At 40.4% G+C, this 12,917-nt stretch overlaps 4 protein-coding genes across 4 annotated transcripts; 1 reads left to right on the forward strand and 3 right to left on the reverse strand.

Annotated features, from left to right (window-relative positions):
* Positions 1-1,812: 1,812 nt before the first annotated feature.
* On the reverse strand, positions 1,813-2,151 carry SS1G_12371 (hypothetical protein; the record flags this gene model as incomplete). The annotated part of the gene is made up of 1 exon (XM_001586337.1): positions 1,813-2,151. One exon carries the CDS (start codon positions 2,149-2,151, stop codon positions 1,813-1,815), a length of 339 nt encoding a protein of 112 aa, XP_001586387.1.
* Positions 2,152-3,554: 1,403 nt separating this feature from the next.
* Positions 3,555-4,997, reverse strand: SS1G_12372 (hypothetical protein; the record flags this gene model as incomplete). The annotated part of the gene is made up of 4 exons (XM_001586338.1): positions 3,555-3,560; positions 3,794-3,964; positions 4,025-4,289; positions 4,789-4,997. 4 exons carry the CDS (start codon positions 4,995-4,997, stop codon positions 3,555-3,557), a joined length of 651 nt encoding a protein of 216 aa, XP_001586388.1.
* A 662-nt stretch (positions 4,998-5,659) lies between these two features.
* SS1G_12373 (hypothetical protein) lies at positions 5,660-7,000 on the reverse strand (the record flags this gene model as incomplete). The annotated part of the gene is made up of 1 exon (XM_001586339.1): positions 5,660-7,000. One exon carries the CDS (start codon positions 6,998-7,000, stop codon positions 5,660-5,662), a length of 1,341 nt encoding a protein of 446 aa, XP_001586389.1.
* Positions 7,001-9,831: 2,831 nt separating this feature from the next.
* Positions 9,832-11,475, forward strand: SS1G_12374 (hypothetical protein; the record flags this gene model as incomplete). The annotated part of the gene is made up of 1 exon (XM_001586340.1): positions 9,832-11,475. The coding sequence occupies one exon, from the start codon at positions 9,832-9,834 to the stop codon at positions 11,473-11,475; it is 1,644 nt and encodes a 547-aa protein (XP_001586390.1).
* Positions 11,476-12,917: the final 1,442 nt, after the last annotated feature.

Below are 12,917 nucleotides of genomic sequence, written 5' to 3' on the forward strand. Positions count from 1 at the left end.
CTCTAGCTAAGCAGTTAAGCTGCGAGCATATATTCAAAAAAATGAAGGAATAGGTTGGGTATTCAGCCTTCGGAATTAAAGTGCTTTGAAATCAAAATATTGAAAGCAAACAAACAGTATACCAAAAAGGAAAGAATGAATTAAAAGTTGAGTTTTGTTTGCTCCTTATATGCATATGTACTATATATGCATATGCTGCCAAGATCCCAGGAGGTCAACACCTCTATATTGACTATATTACTACGTCTGTAGGCATATTAATCTCCTCTTGGTATCCTCGGAGGGGACCAATATGCCTGCTTATGGTTCGTCTAATCTAGCCTGTTTAGGTAACCGTATTACTAATCACGACACGTGATTAGTACCGGTAACTTCTATTCCTTTTAACATCAATCAATATTTATACAATCAATATATAATGAAAATTTCAGTTGATTTAATTAATTAATTGTTGAGATAATAATAATTGAAAATCGTTATTTTTAGTGTAAAAGAATGATCCAAAAAAGGTGTGACGGAAATCCCTGCTTTCCTCCAACCCTTATTATATAAGAAACCTCAGGTAACGTGGTTTATCAGGACCCTGTACATATCAGGACCCTGTACACTTTTACCTCAATTGCCCACATTCCATTGAAATAAAATTACAACAATACTATAAATTAGAATTAAATTACATACAATTCAAAAATCAACTAATGCTGGATCTAATTGATAAGTTCGTGCATTATGTGAAGCACTATCACATTTGCTACATCGTCGTATAGTAGCTTGCCTCCTTGCTGAAGAATCACCATTTGTAAATTCATCACATTGTATCTGATCTTCTACATTCTCTTGTTCTAATATATCATGCCCATCTTCTACTGAAAGTACTTCTCCTTTTCGTATTAAAGCTTTTCTAGCTCTCCATCGTTTACTAAGTGCTTCATTTGCTTTGCGGAGACTATGAACCTTAACAGCTAAAAGCGTATTCGTATGAACTAAGAGCTCTGTATTTTTAGCTAAAGCTGCAACTGTTTTAAATATTGGAGTAAATAAGCTCCCTTGATGTTGAGCAATACAACTTTTCACTAAAATGGATTGAGAAAGAACTTCAATTGGATTGTGAAATGTTTGAGATTGTTATATATCAGGATCGGTTGATATTGATCTATTTGATAGAGTTCTTATTCGAATATCTAGTTTTGAAAGTACAATTTCCGGATTAAATGAGATTAGCCCAGCTTCGCGGAACCCAGCTTTACCATTTGATATAGATATTGCTTCGATATATATAGCTTTGAAGGCTTGAAAGAACTTGGTTTTGGTAATATAAGTGATATGCGCCTTGATAAAGTTCTCGATTTGTCGACTATATGAATACTTTAAAAAACCAAAACAATCGATATCGAGTGATTGAATTAAATGCGAAGAATAAGGTAGTAAATTAAGTAATATAATATCGTGTTCCTTGCAGTATTCCTGAAATGCCAGCGATTTATGACTTTCATACCCATCAAGCACTAGTATTCGATATCTATTTACTTTCCTACTTTCAGTATGTTTGTTGAAGTGCTTAATCCATTCAAGACCTGTCTTATTATCTGTCCATTCATTGATAATAGGTTTAATAAGCCAATCGTATAGTAAATCACTTTCGGTATACCAATTTGAAAGATGGTATTCGCCTTTTACTATCAAAAACGGAGGTATATTGTGATTTTCTCCATCAACACAAATAATCGCTATAGCCCATTCTCGATTGCCTGGTTGTATAGCTTTGCTTTTTCCACATCGATCAGCTTTAGTAACTACTATATGTAATGATATTTATCCTATCATAAAGCCTATCTCATCGAAGTTGTAGAAATCGCAGTCCAGAATACTATATTTGGCCTGCATATTCGATACTAATCGAAACCATCTTTCAATAAGCTCTGAATCTTTGCAGAGAGCTCTTTGAAAATCATAAACGCGATTAAAACACATCTTTAATTCTGTATATCGTTTCACAAAACGATGAGCCCAGAGCTTTCCAACCTTCTTCGCACCCCGCGTTTTGAGTATATAATTCGCCATATCTTCCACATCACTTATTCGAGGATTAAACCCTCTTTCATCCATATCCAATATATATTGAAGAAGCGATTTCTCCTCCAATTCTGTCATTTTATGATTTGCTGGTCGACGTTCAGTAAGAGGCAGAATTCCATTCATTCTAGAAGTAAGGGTAGTATGAGGTATATTATAGAGTTTTGCAGCTTTCCGAATACTCAAATTTTGAGATGTACGAATAGCCTCAATAGCTAAATTGATTCGAGCTTCTTTTGAAGTAGTTTGCATAATTAAATATTGATAAATCGCGTGTTGAAGTTGAAAGGTGATAATTGAGGTAAAAGTGTACAGGGTCCTGATATGTACAGGGTCCTGATAAACCACGTTACATTAACCATGTCCACACATGATACGATTACTCAGGATTAGTATACGATTTAGGTGACCTGAGGATCAGATCCGGACAAGTACTAGGTATCAATGGTTATCGGTAAAGTAAGATCATTGGAGGAATAAATATGACTTCTTTTTGCCTAGCCATTGAGGCTAGGCCATTCATTTGTGTGTATATAGAGTAGCTATCCCTATCTACAGGTGCTCTTCACCTGTAGATGTTACGAGGTTTGCCGTCTAGATCACGTGGAAGTGCTCTAGGCTCTCGAGGTGGTTTATAACTAGGCGTCAAGCAGGGACTTAAGTAATGACAATAATGAAATGCAATTCGTAACTAATAGTAGGATATACTAAATGATTGATCTTGAGCACGAAGCTCTATACAAAGGAAATCCATCTTGATTATATAGACCTTCATGCCTATGGCTAGTCAGGACCGCGCAGCGGTCCATAACGTGACTTTAATCACGTTACCTTGGTTTAGTCATGTGACGCGGCATAGAAGATAGCCGTTGTAACAGTAGATTCTAAGTTAAATACAATTGCTGGTCTATAAACACCCTTTTGGTCACAAAAGGGGTCGTCCAAAAGTAGGGTACTAGACTTATTTATAGATTATTTATAGATTATTTAAAATCTTAATAAATAATCTAAAGAGCGGATAATTTATAATATTCACAATCCGCGGATTATTTTTATAGAGTCTAAAAATTTCTTATATATTTTCAAACCACATAGTCCCTGTACATTTAATATTATTGTGTGAACGAAGTGAATGACTTCGATTCAATTACTACTGTAATAAAGAACTAAGCGAACGCGAAAGAGACTAGCTCTTTTAGTAAGTCTATATAAGACTTACTACTTTCAATATGTAGCTAGCTCTTTAGACAGAATACAATTAGACATACAGGACCTACGTAATCCGTGGGTGCTACGTCTTCCATATCCTTCTCGTACCAACAATTATATTGTGAGAGAGGAAATTTTATTGAAGCTATTTGGTATTTATTTACAGTTTTATGTTTTTTATGTTATAAAACTATCTCCTCAAACAATCAGAGATCTCCCAAGTGCTCTGAAAAGTTCAGACCATTTGCTCTGTCTCTTCGGTGCCAATTCGCTCATTCCTACATGCGTGCAGCATTAGAAATTCGTCTGCAATGAACTTTTCTACGGTTGACCGTTCTTCATGGACCTAGTACAGCATTTTGCGGACGAGCCGAAGGAACATGTCTTTTCACTTCTCTGTAGGCGCGTTACCCTCGTTTCTAGGGTCTGTTGTGGGATTGGTGTTGCGGCAATCCAATTGCCTTTACACGTAAGCGAAACAAGCAAGCTTTGATAGTCACTTTTGACTCACCTTCTGCATCCCAGTACTGACGGCACATCTCGCTTCGCTCTCTGGAGCTTCGTGGTGGGGGTCCTGGGGGGGGGGGGGGGGGGGGCCCCCCTGGGCCAAGGGCAATTTATCCTCCAGGGGCCCCTTTTTGATGGGATGGAAAAAATTATGCTTTTCAAAAAGATCCCCAAACTATCTTGGCCTGTTAGCACCCCCTAGGGGGGGGCAGTAAATAATGGCGAGGGTACATACCATCACTCCAACAGACCATATGTCTATCTTGGAGCTCCATTGCATATTCAAGATGACTTCAGGAGCTCGATACAGGGCGGGCATTACATCTCCAGAGTGCCTCTCGCTTATTCTAGCAGCGCCGAAATCACAGAGAATCGGTGTGCCACTTAATATGGGCATATCGTAGTGCAGGTAGATAACACGGTCCAGAAGGATCTTGCGGGCCAACGGATGCTCTAGCTCCAATTGCTCAATCTTTTCGAATACTGATGAATCCGGGACGCTCAACAGGATATTGTTAGGTGAAATATTTGAGCTTTTGCCTTAGCCCAGCCCAACAAGAGTCATATTCGCATGAAGTGTGGAGACAAACCTGTGTGTACGACTCCTGCCTGGTGCACGAAGTCTAATGCAAAGAAATGTAACAGCAAAGTTCGCTGCAACAGTGATTCACTTAATGTACTGCCTGGAAGTTGATTTCGGAAGCTGGTGTAACTAACGCCCAAAGGAGTAAAAAGCAGGCACTGATGGTTCGTTTCTTTGGGGCCTGTGATGCAGAATTCATCTTGCATTAAACGCAGAAGCCTTTCCCGGGATGCTCGGCTCCATCGATAGAACTGAGATGGCGTGAAATCTTGAGTTCGTTGGCGATATGGTCAACGTCTTTATCGACTATGCAGACCTTGAGACACAGCAAAGCACTATTTCTGATTATGGTATTGCTATTAACATAAGATCATTTCACATATGAAAAGTGTAGAGATGCTGTTTTACGAACATACTCTAGATCGCGACAAAGCCAAACAGTAGATGATGTGCCAAAGCCAAGCTTTGCGAGTACTTGGTACCTGTGTTTGAATACCTCGCCCAACCGCACCGGATAGAACTTTTCCGGCTTGTAACCTATTATCTCTTTCTCTTCGATTTTTTTATTTACTGGGAGTCGCTCAAAGCCATCAATGGGAAAGACGCGAACAAGACTAGAAGACATCATCGTTTTGATACCTAAAATCATATAAGAAGGATATACTACAGGCGCAGGGCCCTGATGAATTGAATGAATCGATTGAAGTACGCAAAAGCGTGAAATCCTGATGGCCAGCAGAGATAGCCAATTTATCACTCTCATGGTAAAGAGTTTTGAAAATGATTGATAAAACAATTGAGCAGCACATGGTAGCAATGTGATTAGCTGTTATTGTGGCATTAAGACGTCTTCACAATAGGTTCACCGCATCACTACATCTTACCCCGCAATTTCAAGAACATCATGCTCTGCATTCTGACGATCAAACTACATGAGTAATCCAGCCGAAATATAAAAAATCATTAAGTTCATGCAGCTGCTAACCCTGTGTTTGATAGATTCATCTCAAGCAGTCACCTATTTACGACCTTTACTGTATAGTTCTTCCCATGTCTTTTGCCGGCGCGGGGAATCGAACTCTTCCAAAATGCCATCATGGACATCAACTATCCTAAAAGTAATCATGAAATCAGAAGTTTAATACCTAGAGCTACTCCTTCATGGTACTTAATTGGCAACCTTTGCTTATTCATAAATATATTCAAATAGCAGACAAAGATCAATGACTGGAGTTTTTTAACAATAAAACTGTAAAGATAAGTACACTGGCTTCGACGGTACCATACTTATCTAATCCAACCCTTTGGTCCTCCCCAAGTACCCTTAACCATGTATTTTCCATAAACCCATGGGAAGAAATCTTTCTTTAAATAATAAAACTCTCTTCGGGGAATGGCTTGATCAATGCCGAGCCATTTATTGAATGTCTCTTTCGGTACTCCACCGTACTTAAACTCTGCAAGAAGTACCTTTCCATACTCAGTTAAAAGTGGGCATGATGTATAACCATCATAAACCTCTTCCGGTTCTTTGCCATCGATAGCCAAGAGCAGGTTACGAACCAGAACTGGCGCCTCTGCAGTAATGGCCGCAATCGTTTTCGAGGTTGGTAAACTTGAAGCATCACCAGCAGACCAGACATTCTGGTACTTCACATGGCGCGTAGTTCCCTCATTAACGTTGACATAACCAGCATCATTTGCGAGTACGCTGTTCTTAACAAAGTCATGGGGTCGGTTTTTTGGTGCCACGTGCAAAAGATCAAACTCTCTCTTAACCTGACTTTGTCCATCCGTACGAGTAAAAGTCGCCACATTGCCATCAATGGCAGTGAGGTCATGCTGAAATAACCCTTCAACAGACCTTTCTTTTCTCAATTCCTCCAGCTTGGCACTATATTTAGGTACACCAAACATCGTTGGTAGACCAGTTGCGAAAGTGATGTTTATCGCCGAATCAGAAGGATTTTTAACATCATATAAACCTGCACGTTTCCAATGATCCAATGCAAGCCACATAATCTTCTGTGGTGCACCAGCACATTTGATAACACCGGTTGGTTGGGTGAAAATTGCCTTTCCCTTTTGAAGCTTTTTTATTGTACCAAAGACCTTGTCACAATAATCATAGTTGTATATGGAGGACACAAGAGAGTCTGGATTGTCAAGAGCCTCGGACAACCCCTTCACGCTTCCAACGTCAACCGTGATGCCAGGAGCGACAACGAGTTGCTCGTAATTGACTTTATCTCCACTTTTCAAAGTGAGAGAGTTATCGTCTGGAGAAAACCCGTTCACGCCAGTATTATAAAATCTAAGTTTTGGGTCAATCAAATCTTTCAGAGGTTTTCTGAGACTCTCCTTTGTCTTGAGTCCACCTCCAACAAGAGTCCATCCGGGCTGATAGTGATGCCACGTGGCAGGGTCGACGACAGCAATATCATCCTGATGGAAGTTCCCTTGCCTTAGAAGCTGATGACTGATACAAATACCAGCAGAGCCGCCACCAACTACAACGACCTTATGGTTTCTATTGTGTCCAACGACTGGTGATACGGTCGCAAAACTTCGGACAGTCCGGAGAAGTTGTGCCCTGGCGATAGAACGTCTAGGCATTGACAAGGTCATTATCACGTTGCCGCAAGAAACGTTTCAGTCGCAAAGAGAAGTTTGAAAGTGGCACCTTATAGTCGGGACAAGATATGCTCTTGTGGTCGAACTTGCTGAAAGGAAATTTTGGTACGGAGACTGATTATTCAACATCATTAGTCATCATGCGATCACGCCATCGTGACAACTCCTTCATCAACTTATAAATAGCTATGAACAATCCGATTGAAACAGGGGATGTTCAAGCCACACAAATTTCCTTCTTAGTGTTATAATATTTCTATGGCCTTTCGACGTTTCCAATTCCAACTCCGCCTTTCTTCTTGAGACTCGAGATGTAGTCACTCTTACTTACCCACATTTTGAAGTTTTAAGCTTTTTCAAGACCAAGCTTGTAGCTTCTCCAAAATTCCGAATGAGTTTGACTATTGACATCAGAAGCTACTCATTAAAGAGGAGGTATTTTTATAGCCAAGAGACAATTTACCATCTGAAAAATGAGGTTAAATTTCAATTAGCTATCACATGACTATTTTTAAATAATAATAATATACTGATTATCTCTATGATGTCGTGTCCGCATTCAACATTCCAGTCAAACCCTAGCAATTGCAGGTTTATAGCGTCCAATGAAAAGAAAGCATGCTCAATGGATAAAATGTTACTTTCGAGTTGTTCTTTTCTCCCATGTAACGGGCAAATCGGTCTTGCCTGCGCCATGGCGTCTGGCCAACATGGTATCAACAGAAAGAACAAGAAAGTGTTAGGATTAGATTCATGGCCGACTCAGTGGGATAAAAAGCCCCCACTTATCCATTTTCTAATGTCACCATCTGATTAGTCAAGCTATTGCTTCCTACTGTCGCTTTGTCGTTCATGGCACCAGAAAAATCTCATAGATCTTACCTGTGCAGGCAAAAACACCATTTGCCCTAGTAATATAGACAGATAAGAATCTGCTTTGATCGAGGGGCACGTCAAGCTAGTCCATCATGCTTGTGTTGGGTGGCTATATTTTACCAGGCCATACGAGGAGTGTTTGGGAAGGGGATTCTGGGAATTGGAAGCTGAAATTGACCGCGCACAGAAAAGCAATGCTACAGATATAATTCGATATAAATTCGTTCTAATCTTACAGTGCCTGATATGAAGCGACCCTAATTGTCCGGGGCTACCCGACCTATCTCTTTCGCTCGGAATACAAAATATATGTACAGCGAGGCCATTAAGAAATCTTCCTGGCCATGGGTTGGACGGGCACCAGTTTGATGAATAAGCACTCACGATCCAACTAGGAAAAATGTCCTTGGGGGAAGGCAAGATGAATCAATCAATCATCACAACCCTATGACGGAGATGAAGCCAGTATTCTTAACCAAGTGTCTTATGTTTAATGACGGTGTAGGAAGTTTCTAGAATCCATAGTACAAAGAACTCTATTTGATTTACCTTCTCTCGAGGCTAAAAGGAGAACATTTGGGGGAGTGACGTTGCTACCTAATTTCTTATTAAAAAAAACAGAATTTGTGGCAGCCACTAAGCAATCCGACAGTGGTACGAAGGGCATCTCTGAGGCCTCATGGTCGTCTGTGGTGTATTGAAGGAATCACCATTGGATCTAGTGATTTTTTGAAGCTCTCGTACCTAGCTACGATGTTTTTTTTTTTTTTTTTTTTTTTTTTTGATTCAAGACCATTGGAGGTGTAACAAAATAACCACAGTAACATAAAGCTCAACACGACAAGGTTCCAAGATCATGTGCAAGCATGAAAATAATCGTACCGCAAAGCTAAAGACGCAAATCTTGTCCCACAATATCTCATGGAGAAAAGCTCAAGCATCAGTTTCGTTGGAAAGATTCTATTGCTGACTGGGGATATGATTTCGCACTCGAGATTAAAAGTGATTAAATATCTATGTCGTGCAACTCATCTCTGCTTCGGCACCCACGAACCTTTCATGCGATTTCAATCACATACTACAAATGCAAACAATTCTCCACTGGCACCACAGTCATTCCATGAGAATTATCTGGCCCATACTTTGTTCGCGTCCGACCTAGTAGGAAAATGCGTATCTCCTTCCCGGGGACGTAGTAACCTTACCTTCTGCGATTCACCCCAGGCGGCTGTTGGGCGGGAGGATTGTCACGGCTTAGCCACCAACACCGTTTATGCCTACGGGAAAGACCTTACAAAAAATACCTAAGCAACTCCGTACAAAATCGCAAGAACATCCTTGAAATAAGATCTACCATAGGCGCACTATCCCGTTGTAACGATTCCTCCATCCTCAATTGATATTTTGTCGTGCAGGTGAAAGGGTAACGATTTGGTAGTTGCAATTGCAAGTACTTCCGAAAGATAGTCTTACTAGGCAAATCACTGTTATTGAGATGGCTCTTTTGACACCCCAATGACTAGCAGACGAATTCGTATCGCAGAATCTGAACCTCTCTCCCCATTATTAAAATATGATTGTATGACCCGGGCGTGGCCATTGCAAAATGTCTAAATCGTGGTGGGTCGTAAGTCGATGGATGTAAAGAATCACAGCGTTGGAAATGGATCGATGTTGAGGGGAGGATGGCAATGTGGATCTTGTATCTCGTTGCCTCATCGTGAAAAACGGAGCCCTAAAATAAGGAACTGCCATATGTCATATCAAAAATGTGATGAACACATGGCGCGGCGCAGATATGGTTGGCAACCTCAATCGTACTGGGCATAGATTTGGAGGATTTTATGTGTAACGTGGTTTATCATCGAGTGGCCCATATCATCGAGTGGCCCACTTTCACCTCAATTTACACCTGTCTCTTTCAACACGCGTTTTATCAACAACCTATAATGAATTCGAATAATCAAGAAGCTCGTATACTCCTTGCTATCGAAGTTATTCATAAAGATAAAAAATTAAGCATTCGAAAGGCTGCTATGCTCTATAATATTCCTCGTACGACTCTTCGACATAGAATGGAAGGTTTACCTCTTCGTACAGAAACTCGAGCGAATCGTCATAAGATTACAGAATTAGAAGAAGAGGTGATTGTTCAATATATACTCGATATGGATTTAAGAGGATTTCCACCTAAACTAAAGAATGTGGAAGATATGGCGAATGATATTCTCGAATCGAGGGGTGCGAAACGCGTTGGGAAGCTCTGGGCGCATCGATTCGTAAAGCGTCGAATCGAATTAAAGACGCGTTTTAGTCGTGTTTATGACTTTCAAAGAGCTCTCTGTGAGGATCCTAAGCTTCTTGAAGAGTGGTTTCGACTAGTTGCGAATATGCGAGCGAAATACGGCATTTTGGACGGAGATTTCTACAATTTCGACGAAACAGGCTTTATGATGGGGATTATATGTGCAGCAATGGTAGTAACTAGTGCTGAACGAAATGGCAGAAGCAAGACAGTACAGCCAGGCAATCGAGAATGGGCTACAGCAATAATATGCGGAAATGGAGAGGGTGAAACTATTCCCCCATTTCTAGTAGTTCAAGGACAAGTTCATCTCTCCAATTGGTACACCGAAACGAATCTTCCTGCGGAATGGGCTATTAAACCTACATCTAATGGGTGGACGAATAATGAGACGGGTTTAGAATGGTTGAAACACTTCGACAAGCATACTAAGAATCGAAGAAAGGGCAAATATCGAATGTTGGTACTGGATGGGCATGAAAGCCACGAATCAGTAGCTTTTCAAGCATACTGCAAAGAGAACGATATTATATGTTTACGTTTACCACCGCATTCAAGTCATTTAACTCAACCACTTGATGTTGGCTGTTTTAGCAATCTAAAACGTTCATATGGTGGTCAAATTGATGGATTTATCAAGGCACATATCAATCATATTTCGAAGGTTGAATTCTTTATAGCTTTTAAAGCTGCATACGAGGAATCAATCACTTCTCAGAATATGAAATCAGGATTCCGAGGAACAGATTTAATCCCATTTAATCCTGAAGCTGTACTCTCGAAATTAGATATTCGAATTCGCACACCTACCCCCCCCTCTTTCGACCTAGATCAATGGATCTCTCAAACCCCTCGCAACCCAACTGAAGCTCTTTCTCAATCAACATTAGTTAAATCTCGAATAACTCGTCATCAAGCAAGCTCTCCTACACCTATATTCGAGACTGTACTAGCTCTAGCTAAGGGTACAGAGAGATTAGCTCATGAAAACACACTTTTAAATACAGAGATTCGTACACTTCGGACAGCAAATGAAGCATTAAGCAAGCGTCGACGCGCGAAAAAAACCCAATTACGTCAAGGAGGAGTGCTCACTGGACAAGAGGCTCTTGATATATTATCTCAGCAAGAGGTTGATATTCAGATTCAACGCGATGAGCGTCAAAAAGGGGGGAATTCTAATGGGGAAGCATCTTCTAATCGATGTTGTAGTAAATGCGGAAAGACAGGACATAATGCAAGAACCTGTCAAAATAATGTAATAGATCCTAGATTATTAGATTCTTAATAGTTTCAATCAATTGATTCAATTGTTGTTGAATAATATGGGTTTGAAAGTGTAAATTGAGGTGAAAGTGGGCCACTCGATGATATGGGCCACTCGATGATAAACCACGTTACGTCAAAAAAAGGTTACTGTTTCTGGCGTCAGGGCAGTGATTAATAAGCGACCGACCACTGAACGCCTAGGTTAACCAACTTCGTAGTCCAACAACAGTTACCTCAACCACAGTAAGCGTCAATGGATTAAATTTCCCTATGTTCCTCATACTGCACTAGTTATGCACCTAATAGGATAGGGCTCGAAGCGCAGAATTCTCTTCGATTTTGTTTCCACGGATGAATGAGATGATATGGCACAGTGCATGAGAACCGTTTCGGCGTACATATCGAAAATATAACATGACAAGAGTAAGGGCGGCATGTTGGGTTCTTCGGTTCGGTATAATGTATCTTCTCATACCTACGTTCTCGATTCCATTTCAATTCTTTGAGATAGCAGCATAGTATGGTGCATATGAAATCTTCTTGGACATCAGCTCCACATGCAATTCTAAAAGCAAGACATACGTCTTACTCCCAAAATGCGGTTTCAAAGCTTCTCTAAAATCTCTTTCAAGGTTTTATTTATAGTTGTCATTTTGCTCTTACTTCTCCCGGAGGAATTTATCCTACCTAACGAGGTCGAATGCACAAGATAATAGAAAGATGTGATTGGTCCACATGTAGTTATTTTGTTGTGAATAGAAGCTTTGCGGTCCATGTCTCGAGGCTCTGTTACCAGTATCTGCTTTCTGCAAATTAGTGAGATTTTCATGTGCAATACTCCATTTTCAAAGCGGGCGGAAGGATCCTCGTCGCTCGTATCGTTATTTTATCATAGTATTACAGTGTGGCCAGAAGAGTGTTTTATTTATAGAAATCCTTCAAGATTTTGGTCCACTTATTCAAGGCGAGACAGGAGAACAAATGAGCCCACCATTCTCATTTCCTGTGCACAAAAAGGATCAGCATTTTTAACGACCCCAACTTAACATGGCCCATATTGACAAAGATTGACATACGAGTGCAGATGACTGCATGAATCAAATGTTATTCAGAGAGCTTATTCTTCAGGATATAGTTACAAGAAGTTTCTTTTTAACAAAATCACCTTAGCTTTAACCTTGGCTCATCGTATGGGATAAATTGGGCCAACCTCGTGAAGTTTGACGCAAGTGCCTAAACCAGAAAAGGAATGGAGATAACACCGACAGAGTTTGTGGTCTATGTAAATTGCCAATCATCAGATCCAAGTTTCCATGATATGCGCTAAGTGGGCATGGATTGGTCTCGTTGCCTCCATCCATGGAACTTGTGCTGAATTGCTGAGCCTCCGCAAGTTCCACAGCCCCTTTGATCATGGAGGATATTTCATCGTGCTGTCACATACGAAGCAGGTCCTAAGAA

The sequence above is a fragment of the Sclerotinia sclerotiorum genome, genomic scaffold, assembly GCF_000146945.2.
Source record: "Sclerotinia sclerotiorum 1980 UF-70 scaffold_21 genomic scaffold, whole genome shotgun sequence".
NCBI classification, from domain to species: domain Eukaryota; kingdom Fungi; phylum Ascomycota; class Leotiomycetes; order Helotiales; family Sclerotiniaceae; genus Sclerotinia; species Sclerotinia sclerotiorum.